This window comes from Cyrtonyx montezumae, unplaced genomic scaffold (genome assembly GCF_038088225.1).
Source record: "Cyrtonyx montezumae isolate F1298 unplaced genomic scaffold, pur_monq_1.0 scaffold_8, whole genome shotgun sequence".
Taxonomy (NCBI): Eukaryota; Metazoa; Chordata; class Aves; order Galliformes; family Odontophoridae; genus Cyrtonyx; species Cyrtonyx montezumae.
In genome coordinates, this window is record NW_027072089.1 from 26,152,411 (window position 1) to 26,175,435 (window position 23,025).

A 23,025-nucleotide genomic window follows, 5' to 3' on the forward strand; every position below is an offset into this window, starting at 1 on the left:
TTCTACTCATGATGAATGCTAGCTAGCCTGCCAAATCTGTGGAAATTACTTGAAAGAACATCCATTAGAAGTCTAAGTTCAAAAAAATTCCACATAGTCCAAATATGCTGCTTAAACAATGAAAAAAACAACCAACCAACCAAACAAACAAACAAACAAAAGTTTAAAAAAAACCAACATCTGTGGAATAGAAATCCAGCAGAAAGATCACATGCCAAGGGTAACAATAGCTCCCAGACCACTATATGTTGTGGGAGTAACACAGCAGGACTGCACAACATTCTGCATCAGAGTTCAGCTCAGCTCACCAGCCAAGCTTTGCTACACTATTTGTGTGCCCAGGCACACTACGAATAAGTTGACCAGCTGTGCAACATCTGACCAGAGGTGCACTGCTTCCTAGAAGCCTTGAACAAATCCTGAGGCCAGTCATATCAGTTTAATATCTTTACTAATGATCTGGATGAGGGAACTGAGTGCACCCTTAGGAAATTTGCAGGTGATACCCAAGCTGGTAGGAAGTGTTGATCTGCCTGAGGGTAGGAAAGCCCTACAGAGGGATCTGGATAGGTTTGATTAATGGGCTGAGGCTAGGTGTATGAAGTTCAAGAAGACCAAGTGCCAGGTGCTGAAGAAGACCAAGTGTCAGGTGCTGCACTTTCATCTCAACAAACCCATGCAACACTACAAGACTGGGGCAGAGTGGCTGGAATGCTGAACAGAGAAAAAGGATCTGGGAGTGTTAGTTGGCAGCCTGCTGAATATGAGCTAGCAGTGTGTGCCCAGGTTGCCAAGCAGAACAATGGCATCCTGGCTTGTATCAGAAACGCAGCAGGGACAAGGATCATTCATTCCTCTGTACTTAGACTGGTGAGGCTGCACCTCTAGTACTGTGTTCTGTCTTTGTCCTCTTGCTGTAAGACATTGAGGCTCTGGAGCACGTCCAGAGAAGGGCAGTGAAGCTGTGGAGTCTAGAGCACAGGTCCTATGAGGAGCGACTGAGTCAGCTGTGGTTGTTCAGTCTGGAGAAGAGGAGGCTCAGAGGAGACCTTATCACTCTCTACAACAGCCTGAAAGGAGGTTGTGGTGCCACAGGGGTCAGCCTCTTATCTCAAGATAGGATGAGAGGAAATGCCCGCAAGTTGCACCAGATGAGGTTCAGGTTGGATATCAGGAAAAATTTCTTCTCAGAAAGAGTAGTAATGCAATGGCACAGAATAACAGAATTGCAGGGGCTGGAAGGGACCTCTAGAGATCATGGAGTCCAACCCCCTGCCAAAGCAGCTTCCTAGCCCAGGTTGCACAGGTAGGCGTCCAGGTGGGACTTGAATGCCTCCAGAGAAGGAAACTCCACCACCTCTCTGTGCAGCTGTGCCAGTGCTCCATCACTGTACTGTGAAGTTGTTCTCATGTGCATTTGTGCAGAACTTCCCTACACCGGCCATTTCCCCTTTGTCCTCTCACCACACATTGCAGAGAAGATTCCAGCCTCGTCCCTTTGCCTCCTGCTCCTTAGGTATTTATATACATGGATCAGATCTCCTCTGTCTGTCTTCTTTCTTCAAGGCTGAACAGACCCAGGTCTCTGAGCCTCCCCTCATAAGGGAGGTGTGCTACATTCTTAGTCTCCCTCCACTGGACTCTTTCAAGGAGATCCCTGTCTTTTTTGTATCGAGGAGTCCAGAACTGGACACAGTACTCCAGGTGAGGCCTCACCAGTGCAGAGTAGAGGGGAGAATCACCTTCCTCGGCCTGCTGCCCATGCTCTTTTTAATCTACCCCAGGATGCCATTGGCCTTCTTGGCCATCAGGGCACACTGCTGGCTCATGGCCAACCTGTCATCTTGAGAGGTGAGGGCGAGGCCAGCAGCCGCAGCCATGATGCCAGCAGGCTGTCAAGTACCTTCTTAAATAAACGACTTCAAGGAAGGGGGAGACACAGCCCCAGCGGGCAGCGCGCCGGCCGGGAACTACAGCTCCCGAGATGCCCCGCGGCAGGCGCCGCCGTGAGCAGCCCCTGTGTTCCCGCCGGAAGCGCAGGCCGCGCCCGCTTGCGGAGCATGCCGGTCCGCGTAGTCCCTGCCGCCGCGGAGCCGCAGGTAGCGGCCCGAAGCCCCGCCCCCAGCCACGGGCGCCGCGCGAGCGGAGGGGCGGGGCGGCGCCGGCCAAGGGGGAGGGGCAGTGCCAGCCGCGGGGCCGCAGAGGGAAGCGAGGGAGCGCGGCGACGAGCAGGTGAGCGGGGTTGGGTGCGGCCCGTAGCGGGGGTCGAGTGCCCAGGTTACGTAAAGCCGCCCGGCCGAGCTGCGGGGCGGGTCGCGGCCGTTGTGCCGAGTGCTGCCCTCGGCGCGGGGCGCGACCGGAGGCACCGCCTGAGGAAGCCGTGAGCGGAGCCGCGTTCTCACTGCGTTGTCGCTCTTGTGGGCGCTCCGAGCGTTGCAGCCGGCTCACGGGGAGTATTGCATAGCCGAAAGTCTTCTCAATCCAATTACAAGCGTTAAATAAGGATCATTCTGTTTATGCTCTCTTATCCGTGAATCGAATGGCCTGCGTGTTTCTCCCTGAGCCTATAAACCATTAGCTTAAACGGGGTTTGGAATTGCGGTTGCTTCAGATTGGACGCAAACCCTTTGCAGAGTGGTTCTCTTGCAGCCTGTTTCCTTTGCCTGCGAAAAGGGAGGTGCCTGTTGTAAATAGCCGGTAAGTTGGTGTCATGCTGTCCTGCAACATGTGACACTGTGATTCCTAGGAGTCCGTCTTATCCTGTTTCACGTTTAGCAATGCAATCCAGCAGAAGTTGTTTTGTTTTTATTCTTAAACTGGCGATTGGGAATCAAACTGAGCCAAGTGTGTGTTCTGAGCAGTGAAGAAATTTCTTATTCAAAAGTAAAGTAAGTACTTAATCGAGAGAGAATTGCCGTGGTTGGTTTCCGGTGTCAGCGGTGATGTTTGTTCTGGAAGTTGGTGTGGTGCAATGTTTCTGTCGGTTTAATGCAGTGACGTGACACCAGGCTGCTGTGAAGCTTGAAAGTAGCAGCTTGCACCTAAATCTTCCCTCCTTGCATCACCAGTGTGAGGAAGGAGCACTGTAATTTATGTAAAAGTATTTTATCAGTTTGCTTTCTGTTCCTTTTATTACATGAATTGACGGTGAGCTTCTGGATACACAGAAAGACTGATGTCCTTGGGTTGTGACCCTCATTTCAGCTCTGTACTTTTTTTTTCCTCAAAGATTTAGTCTTTATGAAGTGGAAATCAGTGTGATTTTAAATTCTGGTGGAACTCGTGGCAAATAGATGTCTTAAGTGCTTAGATACTTACATGTCTGCAGGTTAAGATGAATTTACTTACATATGTATTTATATGGTAAGTTTGATGTAGTGTCTTGGCATGTTTCTTTCTCAGTTTTCTTGAAAAAAGACATCAGTTTGAATGGTATGCCATGCCCTTAGTTCACTTGACTTGATGCTTCCATTGCTCATACTGTTGTGTTTCTCTTCAGAGATCTAGGAATAAGAGTGAGGTGCTGGTAGTATCACCTCTTTTATTTATCTGCGGGTGTGTTTACTGTGTAAACTTTACTGTGTTAGTTTGAATGTCTTTTAGAAGCAAATACTGTGGTCAACACCGTTTAATGTGCATTGACTTATAGTTTGGAATGGTCTTTAAGTGTACATGGGACACTTAAAAAAAAAAAATGCATCCTGGGAGCAGACTCTAGCTGCTAGTAAATGTTCAGTTAATGCTACTAAGTTATAGCTAGTCTGAAATAAAAGTTGCTGAAACATATATAATATGGGTGTTGACTTCTTAACACCAGGTGCTTTGTACTACACATCCATTCACGTTAAGCCTCCCACTAACGTGTGTGCATTTAAGTATACCAGTAAGTTCCAGGTAACAAGCTCTTGGCTGGCACTCCACTTTAAAGAAGGGAGTCATTCTGGAAAAGACACTGTTCACAAGCATTGTAACTTGTGAAAATGTATTTTAAAAATAAGATAGAATGCTGAAAAGCAATTTTGCAAAATTCCAAAAACTCTGGATGATTGTCAAAGGATTCATGAAGTATGGACTTGTTTTCCTTCTAGTTTAGATTCACAAAGTTATGCAGCAGGAGACTGTATTATTTTTGTATCATGATTTTCAGATCCTTTGATTTGTTGCAGACCTTCAGCTCACCTGGGTTCTTCTGTTCGTAGGGATTTAATCTCACAGCTCCTAGGAACATAACTGGATAGGGGGTGCTTTCAGTTCTTCATGCTGATAACATTTACTGCAGCCAGATAGTACTTTGTTCAATATTTTATACAGACTAGTAGCTCCAGAGAATGTCACGTACCTGAGAAAACTTTGTATTTTGGTATTTCTACTACTCTTAAGTCATTGTTATATTGAAGTAGAAGTCAGATTTGCTTACTGAGATGCAAGTGGGCAGAACAGATTTGTATCTTAGTTTAGCTACAGGAGAACATCTTGTCTCCAAGACAGGTGTGTCTTGCTTCATCAGCCATCTGATATGAGGGGTGACATCACACAACAAAGCACAAGGCTGTGTTGCAGAAGCTGCTGGGTTGTCCAAGTGCAGTACTTGGATAGCAAAGTAAATCAGCAGGGTTTTATAACGCTAGCTTTTCTGCTCCATCAGTTGCTGCTCAGTATCTAGCTGCATCCCATGGTGGGGCAGGGAGACTTCTGTGTGTTGCTGTCAGTTTGAAACTGCCCCTTTTGGTCATGGTTCCTCAGCTTTCGGACATGCAGAGTGCGTGAAGTTTTTACTGAGCATTTTTTTCAGTCTGTTTTGTTGATACTGATAAAGTTTGTATTCATTTTTTACTTAAGGTCTCTAATATTTATGTAAAATAAGAATGAAAACATCGCTTCCCCTTAGCAATTAGAAATCTCATTTGTTTTTTGCTTCAGTAGATGACTGATTGTCCCTGTGATTTGAATCAGGCTGACAGTTTTCCATTTCACAGCAGCCTGCAGCTTCATGATTGGTGTTCTCCTGGTTGAAATGGGTGGTGACTCAACTCCTGCTAATCCAAAGAGATTGCAAGATGCAAATGAGATGCTAGCACACTTCTTTTGGTGTGAGATGGTGGTGGTGCTTCTGGCAGTTTGAGGCTGCCAAGAAAGTTTATCTAGAAATGGACATAAGGACAAAATATTAATTTTACTTTAAAATGATTTTCTTGTGGACGAGTGTAAAATCTTTGATTCATCTTTTTTGCTTGAACTCGTTTTTCAGTTTTAGTCTCCTGAAATAGGAAACTACTATTACAACACTGTTTTTGAGGTACATGCTTGTAAAACTTAACTGCTGTAATTAAAACTACAGAAAATGTACCTTGTTAATTGTTACGAATGTGTGCAAAATTGTATGCAACAGTTGCTTTAAAAACAAATACATCATGTCAGTAAATGTGTATGATGTGCAAATATGTTTTTTTCCACTTAAGTTGTTTACTGTATTTTCTTCTGATTCACATCATGCATATTACATGCACCACATGTAGTTCCTGGACATCATGCAGAAATAAATCTACTGTTTGTGCTAAAGGATCAGTAAACCTCCACCAACGTTTTAGGTTATGCTTAAAAGTTGCTGACCTTTTGAGAACATAAAATCCTACTGACATAATAAAGATTTCTCTTTTGTAGTCGTACTTTCATTTTCTACTGTTTTATTTTAGTGACTGTGAAAGGCGGGGAACTCCTGATTATCAGTCCCTCAAACAGTAGAGCTAAAGCAGTATTATCTGTAAAGCCAAATTCCTTGTGAAAATTTAAGTCAGTACTGCACTGTCCCAGTACTGATACAAATTTTTTCAAAGCAGTATCATACTGTTGCTTTCACTTAAAAATAAATAAGCTAACATGATATTTTTTGTCCTTCTCTACAGATACTGTTCTTGAAAAGAAGAGGAATCATGGACTGTACACTGAATGAACCTTAAACGCTTGGTCTGGAAACAGGTTTTGTTTCCATGAAGGATGGCAACACCATATGTTCCTGTTCCTATTCCTGTTGGAAGTTCATCATCCAGCTTTACAAACAGAAACCAAAGACGTTCTTCTTTTGGAAGCATCTCAACAAGTTCCAGTTCCTCAAAAGGACAACCAGAGGACTCTACAGTTGGTAGTTTTAAAAAGATGAGCATGCCTGACCAGACTGGTTCTACGTCATCTGCTTGTAGCAGTCCACTTGTTAGGACTAAATTTACAGGTCTGGATACATCAATAGAGTACTGTACTCAGCCCATAGAAGAAATAGAGCAGAATACAGATTCTAGGAGCTGGGAAGATCGACCATCCACACCTACTATACTGGGTTATGAGGTGATGGAGGAAAGGGCGAAATTCACTGTAAGTTTTTGGAATTAGTATAAATTAGTATAAATAGTTTGTTCTGTAATGATAAAATATTGACTGTGCTTTACATTCTCTTTCACTAATTAATCTTGCAGGGGTGTTGGAGCGCTGTACAAAATACTGGTTGTGCCTCTAAGTCCTGTACCCTGACAGGAGACTATTGCTCCCACTATACAGGTGGGAAAACTGACAGTCAGAAACACATCTTCAATAGCCACATGCTTCAGTACAGATCAGTACTGACCTGCTGGAGATGAGCTCTGCGAAGAAGGACCTGGGTGTCCTGGTGGACAACAGGCTGGCCATGAGCCAGCACCATGCCTTGGTAGCCAAGAAGGCCAATCCTGGGGTGATAAGAAGACTGAGAGGGGATCTAATACATGTTTATAAATCACTATAGGGAAGTGGGAGGCTAGTGGACGAGGCCAGGAACTTCTCAGTGGTGTGTAACAATGGCTTAAAACTTGAACATAGGAAGTTCCATGCAAACTTCTTTACTGTAAGGGTAACAGAGCACAGGAACAGGTTGCCCAGAGAGGTGTGGAGGCTCCTCTGATGGAAATACTGAAGACCGACCTGTCTAGAGGCTATCTGTGTGACCTGCTGTAGGGTCAGGGGGTTGGACCTGATGATCTCTTGAGGTTTCTTCCAGTTCCTTTGATTCTGTGATTCTTCTTTAACTCTCTACATGGAATAGAAGCAATTCATTCTACTTGAGGTATCAAGAATATCTGCTGGAGAAGTCAGAAATTCTTGCTAAGTTGTAATTTCTTGTGAAATTGTGGAAGCTTGGATAGTTAAACATTATTAAGTTAAACAAATCTCTTGCATTTGAAATGAATAATTTCATTTCATGATCTAATTTGCGTTAAAGTACAAATGCATAGTTTACAGCTTCTTGTTTTGCTTGGTTGTTAGTAGAAATCTGAAAACATCAGAGTTGAGATATCCTGTGGAATACCTGACAGAGCACCAGCTGAACTGGTATGGATTGGTTTTTCTCAAAGCATATGGTGGCTGGCAGTTCAGTTTTTTTGACAAGCCATAAACGCATCCAGGCATTTATTTCTGTGGATGCGGTTGAAATGCTTCTTCGAGATAATCAGACAAATCTTGGGGAACTAATGGAAGTTATTTGTTACTAATTACTTATGTTTCTTCTGGAGACCAGCATTTTGTGACAATAATTAAAAAGGGAAAATGGCAGATCCGTTAGAAATGCCTGGAAGCTAATAACTTTGATAACCTCAAATACTATAAAGCCATCAAGTTATTTTGGCAAATAACTAAATACCAAGGCTTTTTAATTATTTGAAAATGTGGCTTGGCTTGCCATAAATTTTTCAGCTTCTGATGTCTTTGTGCGTGGTAGGTTAGGAGAGGAGCCAAATTTTTGCTACATACAGGTTAAAAGATTCCTTTGAACAGTGCCTTGAAAACTAAAACAACGAACACTATGGTTAAACACAGTTTGATCTAAAAATATGCTGAGGCAGAGTCCGGTGCTCACCCAGCAGCAGGTGCACTTAAATTAAGTAGTCAAAGTTGTCATTGTAGCCACGCTTCTAAAAACAGAACAATTGAAACGTCCTTCATGGTTAAATTCCTAGGATACGTTTTTGCTCTTCCACAATTCGTTTCTGTTGCTGTGTTGTTATTTCTGAAAGCATGTAATTAACTTTGTTTTCAGTTGCATGTTGAAAATAGGTTTGCTATTGTGTATTAAAACTAGTAAGTAATTAGTGCTAGAAATTTTGGTTGCTTCTGTAATGCAAAAATCAATAAGATGGAAGACAGTGGGTATTAAATCAAAACCACAAGTTAGAGGAGATTGGTTTGCTAAAGGTTTTTTGTTGTTGTCAGATTTTTTGAGTTGGTTGGGCTTTTTATAGCTCTTTTGTTGTTGTTTGTTGGGGGGTTGAAGGACATCACTGTGCATCAGCAGTTCATCTCAGATGTGTTGGCAGTCCTGAAATGTTGTTACCCTCTTCGTGTTTTTTTATGTTAACTAGAAATGATTTAAGGTGCTGAATCAGCTAAAGAGTTGTTGTTAAATACTAGCCTATTTTCACTGAATATTTTGTATTTTTGGGATGTTGCGATTGAGAGTTGAGAAGCTTGACTTTGTAAGTCTTTACAATTCTATACAGTGGTTATGCTTTATCAAACTCATAATAAAAGTTTGTTTATATTATTGCTATGAAAGGAAAGCTGAAACATTTGGGTAAGCACAGAAAGAAAGAATTGCATTTTAAGGCTTGCTTTGAAGGCATGTCTTGCAGAATGGATTTATAAACTAGCAGCACTTTGGTCGTGACAAAAATATTGCTTCTGGTATAGGATAAGGTGTCCATGGGTGCTGCTGCTTGAAAGTAGAGTTCTGCCTTTAAAGGGAAACAGGAGAAGTACTTGCTCAGAAGTTGCTTTCATTTTTTAATGTAGTTGTCTGTAGCTTGTCTAACTCTCTGTAGTTGAATACGTTATATTATTTTTTTTTAAGGAATGCTTCAACTGAAGTCTTTCTGCTGCACAGAAGTTGGGAAGCTTTGTGGTTATCACATGTGGGGTCTGCAACAAGAAATATACATGTATTAGCCAGGACATCCTACTTCGGAGGAAAACAAAATCTTTCACTACATAACAGTCTTGAAAATATTTAAGAAGTGAAATGCCTGTGATTACAATTACAGAATTACCCCTAACTTGTATTTTATCATTTTTAATTAGAGAACTTAGCTGGGAATGCTAACCCTTTACAACTGAAGTCTTTATGTTGAAAAAAGTGAGGTTGTGACACAAAAGTTTTTGTTTTCTTAAATGTTACTTTAAATTTTTCCTTGTTAAAGTTCTGTTTTATTGGTTTAATGGTGATTGACTTTTTGATTTGAGTATCTGCCTCTCTTCTAAAAGTTGATTAATTTTTTTAATCCATTTTTTGTAGTCCATTTGCTTTAAATGAAATAATACTACCATGCTGCTGTTTAGCTAAATCTGATTCTAAGGATTCATTTACTTAGTTCTACAGCACTGGTGTAATTATTTTGATGTTAATTACCTGGGGAAGTGATCACATTCTGTCTGGAAAAACAAAAGCTGATGTTTATAATAAGAGGACCAAAGCAGCATCCTAATTTTATCCTACGTTAATTTCCTCATGAACCAAGTCACATGAGATGTTTTTGGAATAATGTGACATTAAGTAACTGATCATTACAGTCATTTTAAAGGCAGATTGGCCTCCAAGATTACTAAGTAAAACAGTAATTCAGCAATAGTTAAAGCAGTTGATTAAAGTGTATATCACTTCCCTTTTGATAGGCAAGATGGTTTTTTTCCTTGGAGTACAAGTTCACATGTAGTTTCAGCAACCCTTTCTTACAGTCAAAAGGTGGTTAAAGATATTTGGCAACGATGGAAACTTGTTCATTAAGTTCAGAAATTTATTTCTGTTGTTTATACTGAACTATTTTTTTAATCCAAGAGTTCTATCTTTTTCATTAAGAAATAAAGGATAATTTCAGCCTTCCAGCCAGTAAGTCAGGAAGTTCTGTATGTTCCTCTAACATCCCTGTTTTTCCACACAGGTATACAAAATACTAGTAAAAAGAAGTCCAGAGGAAAGTTGGGTGGTTTTCAGGCGGTACACTGACTTCTCCAGGCTCAACGATAAGGTGAGAAGTATACTCTGGTAACTTCTCAGCCAGTTTGCCTCACTCTTACTACTTATTTCATTTTCTTTGTGTGTTACTTTTTTCTTTGCTTTTTCAATGCACATAAAATGTAGCATGCTACTGCTTTCCATTAGGACAATAATGTTATACATGTGAATTAGCTACGTCTAGGGTAAAGAAGATATGTTTTTCATCTCAGACTGTTAGAGTGCTTCATATTTTACTCCTTATCAATCTGATGAAGGAACCTAACTCTCAATTCCCATGCTGAGGATGAAACTAATGAACTAGAAGCTCACATAATTTTGCAGGAACAATCCAGTACATTATTTATTCTTCTCTAATGCAACAAACTACGCAGACTGATGAAACTGAAGTTCTGTAAATACTGGAAGTCCTAATTATGTTGATCAGTCTTCTGCTGTTTCTAGCAGTTAATTGTAAAGTAATTATATCAGATCTTAAAACCGAAGGTGTAGATTCTTGATGCCCCAGAACTCCTGTTTATCAACTCAGTATTCTTACAGTATTCATAATCAAAAGATGTTTGTCGAAAAAGCACAAGGTTTTTGAATTGGTGAATAATGTTTAGCAGTTCCAGTTAGTGTTATGTCTATAGAGCATAAAAACAAAAGACTAAGCACACTCATCTTCATTTTACTGCCAACTCCCAAGGATGAAGTTCCATTGCACGTTTAACACGTTTCCTTCTATTACATTCTTTCATGTTACAACCTGTAACTTTTATTCTATTTGGCCCATACTAATGAGTTTTTGGTTTACCATTTCTCTTACCTGGAGCAGCATGCCTAATCACGTAAGAACTTTCTTTTGAAATTTTAAATGTGGATTTGAACTTACCCACTCTGGGCTCTTGGTTTTACCTGTTTGGACATCTTTTAAGCCACCTTTAGAACATGAGTGGAGTCTAGAGCTACTGCTGCATATTGTTGAATACAGATTAGTTTAGAGACTTCTTTCTGAAGAAATCTGTGTTTTAATTATCATAAATGCCAATAGATATTAAGTTGGTGTTGTTCTGGAGATTTCAGTTTGAAGTCAAGTCGCATCACAGTGTGTATTTTAGTTAGCTAGATCATATATAGGCCTAGAACTGCCTTGTCTTTTAGCATGCCTGTGAGCAGATGGCAAAATTAAACTGCCACAGATATTCATTTTAGGAGGATATTTAGATTTTACAAGTGTAGCCTTTATTCTTTGTGGTCAAATCTTTAAAGAGTGATTTCCAGCATAATATTTGGGTAGGAGGATTTCCGTTGATAAGGAACTTCTGGTTTTTTTTCCTCTGTACCACTGGCTCAAATTTATTCACCTTTAAATATACATCTAGACATTTTTGTTTCCAATTCTTTACATGTTTCAGAATTATTGTACACTTTAGATCAAGCACAGTCACTTAGGAACTGAAGAGTAAAGTATATGTGTGTCACTGGTTCAGAAGACATGACAGAATACTTGCAGTAGCTTGTTGATTGTGCTCTAAAGGCAAATAGATACGAAATTGCATTCATGTATACTTCCAGGATTTTTACACCTTCTCTCCTACAAATCAGCGATGAACACTTGTAATACATTTTTATAATTTTTTTCCCTAACATCTTTATTTGAGGTTGATAGTAAATTATTAATTCCCTGAGGTTATATTTGAAGCATGGCATTAAATGTCAGCTGAATGAGTAATTAATCACTACGAATCATGGTTTGAACTATTAACTGAAGGAAATGACTGTTCAGGAAGACAGGGTAAAGAAGAGAGCAGTTCATCTTGTGTGTGTTAGGTATATGCTTATTCAGAACTCAAACTAAACCGAGTGATGCATTTCAGCAGTGACTGGAAATGGGGAGAAGGTGAGAATAGGGATGCGTGTAGATAAAGTTAAAAGCTGAATGAATGCAACTCAGCTGACTAAAAGAAGCAGCTACTGAACTTAGGGCATTGTTTACTCTGATCTCTCAGAGAAACAGGAAAGTAAAATAGCATCCTAGAAAGTGTTTTTATCTTCTGCTCATTTCTGAAATGCTTTTAGTGCACAGCAGCTAATAGAGTGAGAGGTCAAAACCTTTTATGAATGAAACAGATTGTCCTTTTATGAATGAAACAGATAAGTTTTAAAACTGTCAGAGAACTTGCTTTGGTATTACCAAAAAATAATCAGTCTGAGTGCTGAATGTAATAGATATGGAGAGACTAGGAGCAAATACTAAAATTTGGCAGTATGAGTACGTTTTGTCACTTAAGAACACCTAGTGGGTTAGAAAAAGATGTGGAAAGTACTATTCTGTGCCAAAACTTAGTGGGGAACAATTGCATCATAAAATTCTCTGCCTGCAGAGCTGCTGAGCTAAGAATAAACCAAGAAGTCAACTAATTTTCTCTGAGATACTGCCTCATGTGACACGTGTGAGCTGTCACATGATGACGTGGGGGAAAGATGTCTAGAAAAATACTGAATTACAGGCAAGGAATTACCAACAGCAAAACTCGTCTGACCCATGGATTTTCCTGATGCATCCAAGTAGAGTTCAAGAAGGAATGCCTCAGGACAGTGCTGTTGAAAGTCGGTCTGCTGACAGCTGGTAGCTTTCTCATGCTGTACTCACTCACAGATGGAGTGATCTGTGGATAGACATAACTTTTTGCTTAGGAATAAATGATGTGATCTACATAACTGAACAAATGAAGTTATTAAGCAGAAATCCATCTGCTTGAAAAAAATTTCCAGGAAGTGAAAGTTGATCTAAAACCAAGATAAGACAGGAAGTCCTTTTGTTGTCGTTTTTGAGTTATGTGCAGTATTTTGTTAGTTAAGAGAGGTGATAGAGCTTAAAAGATACTTCTATGTACAGTATTAATGGTAACTTGGTAAGAGATAAAGGAACTTTCAATGACCAAAGATCAACTTAAAACTATAAAGTCTGATAGCATTCAGTAAGTGAAGAGGAAAGCTTCAAGATTTAAATGCACAAAAAAGGAGCAAGGCTTTGACAAACCATTCTATAAATTAGAAACTAGTAGTTATCATGAGCTTAAAATTGAAAATGTAGTATTTGTGAACCAAAAATATCCTTCAGGTACTATGAGATGGTATTTACATGTGCAAGTGTAACAAACTAATGTGATTATTCCTTTAAACTGTAGAGAGAGGTTGTAGCTGTAATACAGTATTTCTTTTTAGCTGAGCTACCCTGTAGGTTTTTCCACGAGTTCCTGAAAATTAAAATATAAAGCTTGATGTCAGAAAGTTAGAAATTATTTCAATGCAGGAATCAAGAGGCCACTGAAGAATTATCTTACAGCTACTGAAACATGAAGTGCTAAGCTGTTTTCAAGGCAGATGTGCAATTCCTATCACCAGAACATCTGTATGAATGTATTTGATGTATATAGCAGTATATCTGGCAGAAATGTGCTTGTTCCTGTCTTCACAAAAAGATTAAATTATTTCCTTCAGTTGATGGAAAGTTAGTTTTGTGAAAACCTGTTTGCTTTTTCTTTTTATTATAACAACTATTTGTGTTTTTGTGTCTCAAGCATCTCTTCTAAGAAAAGGCAGCTTGAAATTGCTTTCGGTTAAAGTATTCATGTTTATGATCTTAATGTGTATTATAAAAATAGATAAGCTAGTGTCCCTGGGCAGGTCAATCATGATATAATTTTCAGCATTCATTCATTTGTGTTTCAGTTTTCAATTCACATAAAATATTGTCTTTCCTACAGTGAGCATACGTCATCAATATTGAAGCAAGCAAAAAACTTTGCGTGACAATAATAAGATTTGATCTGCATCCATGTATATGAAACTTACACTGTGTATAATTTGAGTTCACGTATTGTTGTAAGATGCGCCTAGTGCTTGAAGACAGGAAGCACCTGTAATTCTGAGCAAAATCAATGCCTTCAATACCAATGATTTGGTATTTCATTATGACTTTTTTTTCTCCGTTTTCTTCATTTGTCTTTAACTTGTGTTTCAGCTCAAAGATATGTTTCCTGGCTTTCGGTTGGCCCTTCCACCAAAGCGATGGTTCAAGGATAATTATAATCCTGATTTCCTGGAAGACAGACAGTTGGGACTACAAGCATTCCTCCAGAACATCGTAGCTCACAAAGATATTGCAAACTGGTACGTCATTAGAATTTGCCTGTGGATTTGAGATTTTTTGCATTCAGGCTTCTCAGGGATGCTACCAGCATATCTTTGAGCAACAAAGTAAAGAATTTTGTTAACATTTTTGTTGTGTATTTGGTCATCTTGTGAATTATATGGTGCCCTATTAATCACATTTTAACCATAAGCAGAAGAGGGGAATTGCACATGATTAACTAAGAACTAGATTGAGAAGGACATCAGTTCCTTAGGAGGAAAAAAAAAGCCCAGAAGCTATTTCCATTTCTGTTACACAAGCATTGCTGTGTGTTCTTTAATTCTACACTTCAAAATAAAATTACTAGTGAAATGTAGAAATGAAATATTTTTAAGTGTCTGAACAGAATTAATTGATCAATGATGAAGATGCTTGAGAGAAATGATGAGAAGTGTTTCCATATAATGAATTCCTCTGCATTAGCTATATGAGTTCATTCAGCACAACTTTCATCTTTATGAAAAGAACAATTCAACCATCAAAAAATGGATTTGAGCATCATGTTGGAAAAGAGTCATTTCAACCAGGCAGATTAAGCTATTTGGACAGGAAAAGAAGTCTCTTCCTTGTAAGAGTACTTTATATGGCTGAATAGCTTCATTTAGTTTGCAGTTATTTTTCTATCCATTTAACAAATTTAATGACTTGTTACCATCTATCACTTCTTTTTGCTAGTTGAAGTGATAATGCTAGTTTTAGTTGTCAAATATTTTTGTTATTTGTGTGGAAGAGACAGTTGTAATAGTATAAATTTGGGCCATACACCATGGATTTATATAATATAGTGGGCTCAAAAAAGGAAAGTCTTACAGCCTCTGTCACAAAGATTAAGTAGAGAAAGGAGTGGATCATTGTCATAGGAGGAATTTTTCAGTTTAGTATAAAGGATGATGATGTGAAAGTGAGTGTGGGGACAGGAATTTTTAGATAGGAGGAAAAGACAGGAAATTAGTTTGCATCTTCTGAACAGAATTGCTAATAAATTGCTTCATTATTAATTGGGATATAATATCATAAGGGTATATATTCTGTGAAGATCTGGGGGGAAAAAAGTGTCCTAAATGGAATTCTTCTGTTTGAAAACTTTTGTATTTGTGCAGCTTTTTCAGTTTAGTTTTAGTTGAGGTCTCCTGGTAACGCATACAAGTGAGATTCAAAATAATGTTGAACAGTTACTTGAGAGTAATGTAAGGATGTTTGCATCCTTAAAGAAATACTGCCCTTACATTTGTAAGTATTATTTTGTACTTTAAGTAATGCACTCTATTTTATTTGCTTAAGCATTGCAGTGAGAGAATTTCTTTGTCTGGATGACCCTCCGGGTCCTTTTGACAGTCTAGAAGAGAGCAGGGTAAGTACCTTATTATATTTGAAAAACAGTCTGATCACTGATTATTAGTGATCACTAAAACACTGCTCATCTTTGACTGCTATACTTAATCCCTACACATCGATACAATCTCTTCCTTTTTCACTTAGGAGCAGTGGATGAATTTTTTTTTAAAGGCCACTGCTATTGTAGTCCAGTTCTGAATATAAGGAGAGGTTTTTTGATGATTTACTCAACACATTGTCACAATACATACAGCATAAACTTCAAGCTTTGCTGTAAAATGTTCTTACTATGACACGTAATGAAGAGTGTAATTGTGACTGCTAAAAATAGAATTGTGACTGCTAAAAATAGAGTTCTTGCAGATAACTGAGTTGTGTCAAGTTGTAAAATTACAGCTTTTCAGCATGCTTGTGAGCACAGTGTGCAGCAAATACAGTATGCTACAGTCTTAGTTCCCTGTGTATTTCACAGGCATGCTTAGCTATATCAGGTGTGTCTAGAACTTTTATTTTTGGCTTTCTTACTTTGTAATGTAAAAACATAGAATCATAGAATCTAAGGTTGGAAAAGACCTCCAAGGTTATCTAATCCAACTGCCTGCCTATCACCAGTGTTGCCCACTGAACCATGTTCCTTAGTACAGTGTGTGAACGTTTCTTGAATACCTCCAGGGATGGTGACTCGGGCCCCTCTGTGGGCAGCCCATCCTAGCACCTGAGCACTCTTTTGGAGAAGTTTTTCCTAATATCCAACCTGTTTAGGAATTATATATGCATTATTATTTCTGCAGAAATTGTGAATGTTAATGTAGAGGACTGAGAGGGGATCTGATAAATGTTCATAAATATCTATAGGGAGGTGGGAGGCAAATGGATGAGGCCAGGCTCTTCTCAGTGGTGTGTGGTGATAGGACAGGGAGCAGTGACCTAAGACTTGAACGTAGGAATTTCCATAGTAACATGCAGAATAACTTTACAGTAAGGGTGGTGGAGCACTGCATCAGCTTCCCTAGAGAGGTTGTGGAGCCTTCTCCTTCTATGGACATATTCAAACCTCACCTGTACACCTATCTGTGCTACCCATTGTAGGTACCTGCTGTAGCAGGGGGGTTGGACTCGCTCTCTTGAGGTCTCTTTCAACCCCTGCAATTCTGTGATACAGTGATGAAGTACAGGGATATTCTTCTACCATAGCAGTTTTAGCAAAACATTAAAATAGCTGTGCTGCTATATTTTTGTTTAATAACGGTTTCAGTAAATATTTTGGATATATCTGTTATAAAATCCTGATCTCTCTGGGGTTAGCACGCCTTATTAAGAAATACTTGGAGTTGGAAGGAACCTCTTGAGATCATGTAGTCCAAGCAGGGTACCTCTCCCATTAGAACCTGATTAGGCCTTTTCAGAGGTATAAATTCTAATAGCTATCCTATTATTATTATTATTATCCTATCCTATCCACAATTCCAATAGCTATCCTATAATTAGAATTAACTGTACTGTATGCTTCAATCACAAAAATTTAGGTAAAATATTCACTAAAGCAGTATTTTTTTTTTCCTCATAGCCTTGGTAGATGTGTTTGTTTCATGATCTAGTGAAGAAGAAATCTGTCTTTCAGCTGGCCTAGTCGTGTTGTCTTTTGAGAGGTTGCAAAGAATACCCACTTGGTAGTTCCCCAGTAGGTCTGCCTCAGTTTTAGATCACCTTTCTGCTATTATGACATCCTTTGAAATACATTGATGTTCACTTTATTCAGTTGTGAACAGTGACTTTCTTCCTTCAGGCAGCTGATACATAGATTGTAGCTAGAAATGAGGCTTGTTGTGTTTGGTTTTTGTTTTTTTAAGTTGAGGGTTGTTTGGTTTTTTTAAGTTGAGCTTTGTGTTTTCATTTTCATGGACCAAAGTGTTCACAGCACCTGTAGAATATTTTGGGTGTTTTTCGGTGAAACCAGGCAGCAAATCTGTCATCCAAGAACATTTGCTACCTGTCAATAAAACAAAACTCATTGTAAAAAAAAAAAAAAAAAAAAAAAAATTAGAAATGGCTGTTGGATTCAATAACACTGCACTTGTTTTAATTGTATAATTATGTTGTTATATAATTAAGAAGATTCTATTCTTTAATGTTTGTAGTCTGTTGTAAAATTGTAGCATTGCAGCATTCTTAACTGAGCTCGTATAAAATGTTCATATTCAATGCATTCCATGAACCAGTGATCAGCTGTGTATGGTGTAATCCAAGATAGTCTCCTAAGTGGGTGTTCTTAGCAAAAACATGTAAATTATTAAATCAGCATTGTGCATTACTGTTGGTAAGCTTGCTTTTACCAGTAATTGACCACCAGGCTCCATGCCAACGCCGGGTCAGTGCCTGCAGTCAGTGGTGATTGCATTGGATGTTAGCTCTTTGTGCTGAGCTTTGTGCTGAGCCTTGAGATTGCTCACTGTCAAACTCACTTGGGTGTACTGTGACTGTGTACACTTATTCTCTTCGGCACTAAGGAGTAACGTAAAATACATTTTGTCAGTGAACAGTTACTGCTCTCAGCATTTCCTTAGACTTCTTCAAAAATGTTTCTGTTGGTTGCAGGATTCTCTCGATTTCTGTACTTATAGCCAGGTACCAAGTAGCTGCTACAACTTTGTTTTTATCTTGGATGTGGAAGAGCATTGACCTCTCGTGACTATGCCTGGTATCTTTTGTGCCTAGATGCGCAGGCAGCTGACTTCAAAGTCCTGTGAAATCAAAGCTTATATGAAAGGCAAAGGGAATTGGGGGTTTCACCTTCTGTTTCATGTAGGCACACAGGCTCAGTTGTAGGAACTGAGTGTCAGAATAGAGTAACCTCTTTCTTACAGCTTTTATGTTGTTGTGTCACAGAGGATACAGTGAAACACGTGCTTTGCAGTTTGATACAATGAATTCACAGCTCAAAGCCAAGCCAAAGCCATGTTTAATATTAAACCCAAAACTAATTACATAGCTCTTTATGGTAATCGATACGAAGAAAAGCAGATACAATTCTGCTATGGTTTGAGATTTCTTAAAAGAAGAATCAATAAAGAAATTCTGCTGAAATTAAACTGATGTCCTTAAATCTCTCTTAGGCTTTCTGTGAAACTCTGGAGGAAACAAACTACCGTCTCCAAAAAGAACTGCTTGAAAAACAGAGAGAGGTGGAATCACTGAAGAAATTACTAAGTGAAAAACAACTTCATATAGATGCTATTGAAAGAAGAATTAGGTACGTAGAAATTATAGGATTTGTAGGTGTTTCTTGACATGAAAGCATCTAGGTAGTTTAGAAGAACTGTGTTCCTGGAAACAGCTTTCCCACAGCTGCACACAAGGCAGTATTTTCAGTAATCTTTCTCTAAAAGCTGTTATTTCATACAGATAACAGAAAGCGTTGACCCATGCTATCCTTTTAAAGTCGCTGGGTTTATGTTTCCTAATCCTTGCAATCTTGTAAAGATAAGGTAAAGGTTCTCTTCTGCCTTTGAAATGGCAGATACGTGAAATGCTGCAGTGGAGATGAGAGCAGCAGAAGAATTGCTTTGAGTTATAAAATTCCTCCTGCACTCAGAGCTTTGACACAGCCTCAAGATCAAGTGATTGTGTCTATATTAATTTCTAACTTCCTTCTGAACTGCCCGGAACGTTGCTGCAGATGGCTTTTAAATGCCACTGAAGATTGCCCCTTAGATCTAAAGAAAAAACTGGTTGAGTCTCAGAGGAAGCCTTCGTGGTACTCCTCTGTTACATTGTGCAACAGGTGGAGGGGAGTTGGTATTCAGCATCCTGCTAGGCTTACTGAATCAGTCTTTGTGGAGCTTCCTTAGAATACATCTCCATGGACCCTTAAGAAACTACATTTTTGAATGCATATTTTGAGCACTTGATTATGAAAAGACATTTAAGTGGTATTGCTGTGGTTTGTTGAGAATTCTGACCCAAATACTATATTCAGTTTGTAATACTACTCCTGAAGGCAATTAACTGTGTTTGGAAGATGCCTTTCCTGTTTGTCAAGAAAATTATGACTTACTACTGGCATCAATGCTGAAGTAACTAATGAAAATTAAATAACTTGTATTTGGCTGAAACAGCATGGGAAGAAATTCTGTATTGATTAAAACTAAAATCAGAAAGCATGAGTAACAGTACTTCAGTGCTTTCCCTAAAGATAGATTTTGTTTTGTTTTTAACACGGATATACCCTGCCTGTTCTCAGAGTGCTGTAAGGCTTCTAAAAGTCAGCCAAGTAGTAGCTGAAATCTTCACTGAAAGTAACTCCTGTGCTTTTTAGTTGTAAAGCTACCAAGTCATGTAGTGACTTTAAGAAATGCTGTTTGCTGGTTGGGAATGATGTGTGATGTTGCTTTTGCCTCGTTGAAGTAGAATTCTGATCTAATAGACCAAGAACAATTAAGTGTTTTCTTTCTTTGCACTCTCAAAGCCAGGTACCTAAAATGTGTGTGGAGCAGGAGGTGAACAGTTGCATAAAATATTAGACTCGTAGGCCTTTATGTACCATGTGGTGTTTGACTGAGGATAGGCCAGTAATCCATTGGATTAGATGAGTAATGCTGAGGTACTATTTAAAAATCCATGCTAAAGCTATGGAAACAGCAGTAATTAAGGGAACTTTGAAAAGAGGTGAATATCTTCAATACAAAATCATTTGCAAGCCTTTCCAGTTCAAGTGACAGATTTCAGCCCTTTGGAAATAAGTGTTGTTTCTGTGGGTAATTTCTCGCAACCATATCTTGATTTTTAACCAGGCTAGTCAGACCATGATTTTGCTTTGCTGTAAGGAAAAAAAGTTACTACCTGTCTCCTTAATGGAGAATGTATTGCTTTGATTAACTTGCATCTAGCAGCTTACAATGATCCTTCTGCCATTGAAGCAAGATGGATGTGGCCTAGATCATCTGCTTCTAATTTCATATCTAAAGTTATACTCGCTTCTCAAGGACTTGGCTTATTTTATACAGCTACTAAATTGAGATTCAGCAAGAGGTCTCAGCTTAACTGCTTCAATAGCTATCCAGTGCAAGCCCTACGTCTTTGTAGTGATAAAATATGGAGCATTTTATGAGTGAGATCGATATGTTCCTAGGAACTGGTAAGTTTAAAATGAAACAAACAGCTTTTCCCTGATAAATATTTAGACAGGTTGATGACTCTTCATTCTTATTTGTTGTAGGGATTTATCTTCAGGAAAAATGATTCGTCAGATGTCAGGAGAAGAAAGTGAGTGCAGTGGTGAGGTGGAGTCTTCTGCAGTAGAAGCAGACCAGGGTACTCTGGGTGAGGACAGCTGGTAAATACTATTATTTTACTTCAAGGAAATTAAAAATAGATTAAGTATGTTTTCAGATGTTTGGTCTCACATGAATTCTGCACAGCTGAGGAATTCAGTGTTTTATTGCATTTCCCATGTTTCATAAAGGCCCTCAGGACAGTTCATTTTAGATCCTGAGTTAAGTGATAAGCTAGACGAGCTTTGTAAATGTTTGGTGGTTTGTGGGCATAACGTGACTACAGAGAATCATATTGGTTTCCATTTGACAAAGCATATTGATCTGTTGTTGCAGCTCGGATAAAGAGAACCATCATGCGGCGTGCTGGAGTGGCTCTGTGCCTGAAAATTCTGTACCAGAAATTGAAGTTGCTGAAGTAGCATATACTGCTGATGAAGAGGAATAGATCAGTAGCAGCTATCTAGGAAAAGTTCCAGTTTGAGACGTACTGTGTGGGTAGGGGCATACAGTAACTGTAAGGTATTTACAGCCAAGAGCAAGAATGCACATGCTGAATGTTTACACAAATCCTTACAAATCATTGACGTAAGAAATATACCCCGTGCTGCTTTCATTTCAGTTTTTATTTAGCCTTTATATATTTAATATATTTAAAGTCTAAGAAGGGCTAAGATCAGCTAAAATGTAGGTAGTACACATACCCGATCTGGCTGACTTTCCTAGCAGAGTGACAGCAACCTTAAATCCCCAAACACATTCAACTTGTTAAATGTGACAGGTTACAGTGTCGCATCAATACGTTGCCGCTGACGTGACACGTTTGATGTGTTCATCAGTTTGGTATTTGTGTTTTCCTGTCCTTATAGCCATAAATTGATGGACAATGAAGTAAAAATCGTTTAATAAGTGCGTAGCATATGTTGTTTTTAAATTCTGAAGTTGAAGAATATTTGTCTGGAAATTTTAATGCAATGCAATAGGAAAATGTACAGCACCAAGAGAGAGATACCTATGAAACAATTGTAACTTTTTTTATAAATATGTTAAAAAAAAGAAAGTGGTCATTTTTGCTGAAGGAACTACGATGAGACCCCCAAAACACTGTGTATTTCCATCCCAAGATGGCACGCTAGGAGACTTTTAGTTGGATAATGCTGCTTTTAAAACCTGGGATACCTTTGCTCCGTTACCCGTTTAACAGTAAAATCAGCAGTTGGCCTTTTACTTGGAACACTACCTCTTATCACCTTGCTAACGCGTTCATGTTTCCTTAAAAGTATTTCAGATTATATGGAGATAACTGAAAGACTGTAAAGAAGCCATATGTTTTTCTGCACAATTCATAACTAGATTGAATCTAGTTGCAATGTATTTTTGTTTCAATGTGTTGTACATGTGGGAATATTGCTACCTATGTTCTGTAGCCTATTTCTCAAAATCTATTGAGACAGGAGATGCACTTTATAACTAAGACTCCACTGTGCCAAGTTCAGTTGGCTAATGGGTTGAGAAAGGAGTCACAGGGAGAGGATTATGCAGTGCCTTTTTGTATTTTACGTGTTCATTACTGCAGAATTTTGTTACAGTGCTCTGGGTCGGCTTTGTGGAATATTTGATACAGCTCATTTCTGTTCTTCACTTATTTACTGAAAGTGCCTTGTTTTATTCTGCTTTTCCAATAGGAAGAATGCTGTTTTGTTTTAATATGTTTTTCCCCCTATACCGCCCACATCGTTGTTTAATGTCGTTAATATGCGGTGTCTTTGTGCTGGAGTTTTCAAAGGGAGCTTTGTACTTCAGGCTGCATACAGTGACCTTTATGCAGGACTGTATCAACCTTCCTGGTGGAATAAAACTATGATTAAAACACCTGTCTTCTCTTTTCCATTGTAGAAGGAAGCGTTCAGTGCCTTGCCTGGCAAAAGGATAAGTGCTGCTAGAAAGACTAACAACTTCCTTCAGGTTTTCAGCTTTTGGTCTGACCTCTGTTTGCCTAAAAACAAATGAGAATGTTGTAATAACACTCCAGAAAGCTTACAGAATCATAGAATCCTTAGAGTTGGAAGGAACCTCTGAGGGCCATCTAATCCAGCTGCGCTGCGGTTAACAGGGACACCACAGCTCACTCAGTGTGCTTGGGGCCTTGTCCAGCCTGGCCTTGAAAGTCTCTAGAGATGGAGCATCAACCACATCTCAGGGCAGCCTGT

At 39.0% G+C, this 23,025-nt stretch overlaps 1 protein-coding gene across 3 annotated transcripts; it reads left to right on the top strand.

Moving 5' to 3' along the window:
- Positions 1 to 2,170: 2,170 nt before the first annotated feature.
- Positions 2,171 to 21,837, top strand: SNX16 (sorting nexin 16). 3 transcript variants are annotated; one of them, XM_065752043.1, is made up of 8 exons: positions 2,171 to 2,232; positions 5,904 to 6,366; positions 9,957 to 10,043; positions 14,040 to 14,188; positions 15,492 to 15,561; positions 18,659 to 18,795; positions 20,761 to 20,877; positions 21,152 to 21,837. In XM_065752043.1, the coding sequence occupies exons 2-8, from the start codon at positions 5,995 to 5,997 to the stop codon at positions 21,261 to 21,263; spliced, it is 1,044 nt and encodes a 347-aa protein (XP_065608115.1). In that variant the 5' UTR covers positions 2,171 to 2,232; positions 5,904 to 5,994; the 3' UTR covers positions 21,264 to 21,837. The 3 variants fall into 3 exon arrangements, with proteins under 3 accessions (XP_065608115.1, XP_065608113.1, XP_065608114.1); XM_065752041.1 differs by lacking the exon at positions 2,171 to 2,232 and adding an exon at positions 2,379 to 2,697; XM_065752042.1 differs by lacking the exon at positions 2,171 to 2,232 and adding an exon at positions 2,728 to 2,888.
- The last annotated feature ends 1,188 nt before the right edge of the window (positions 21,838 to 23,025 follow it).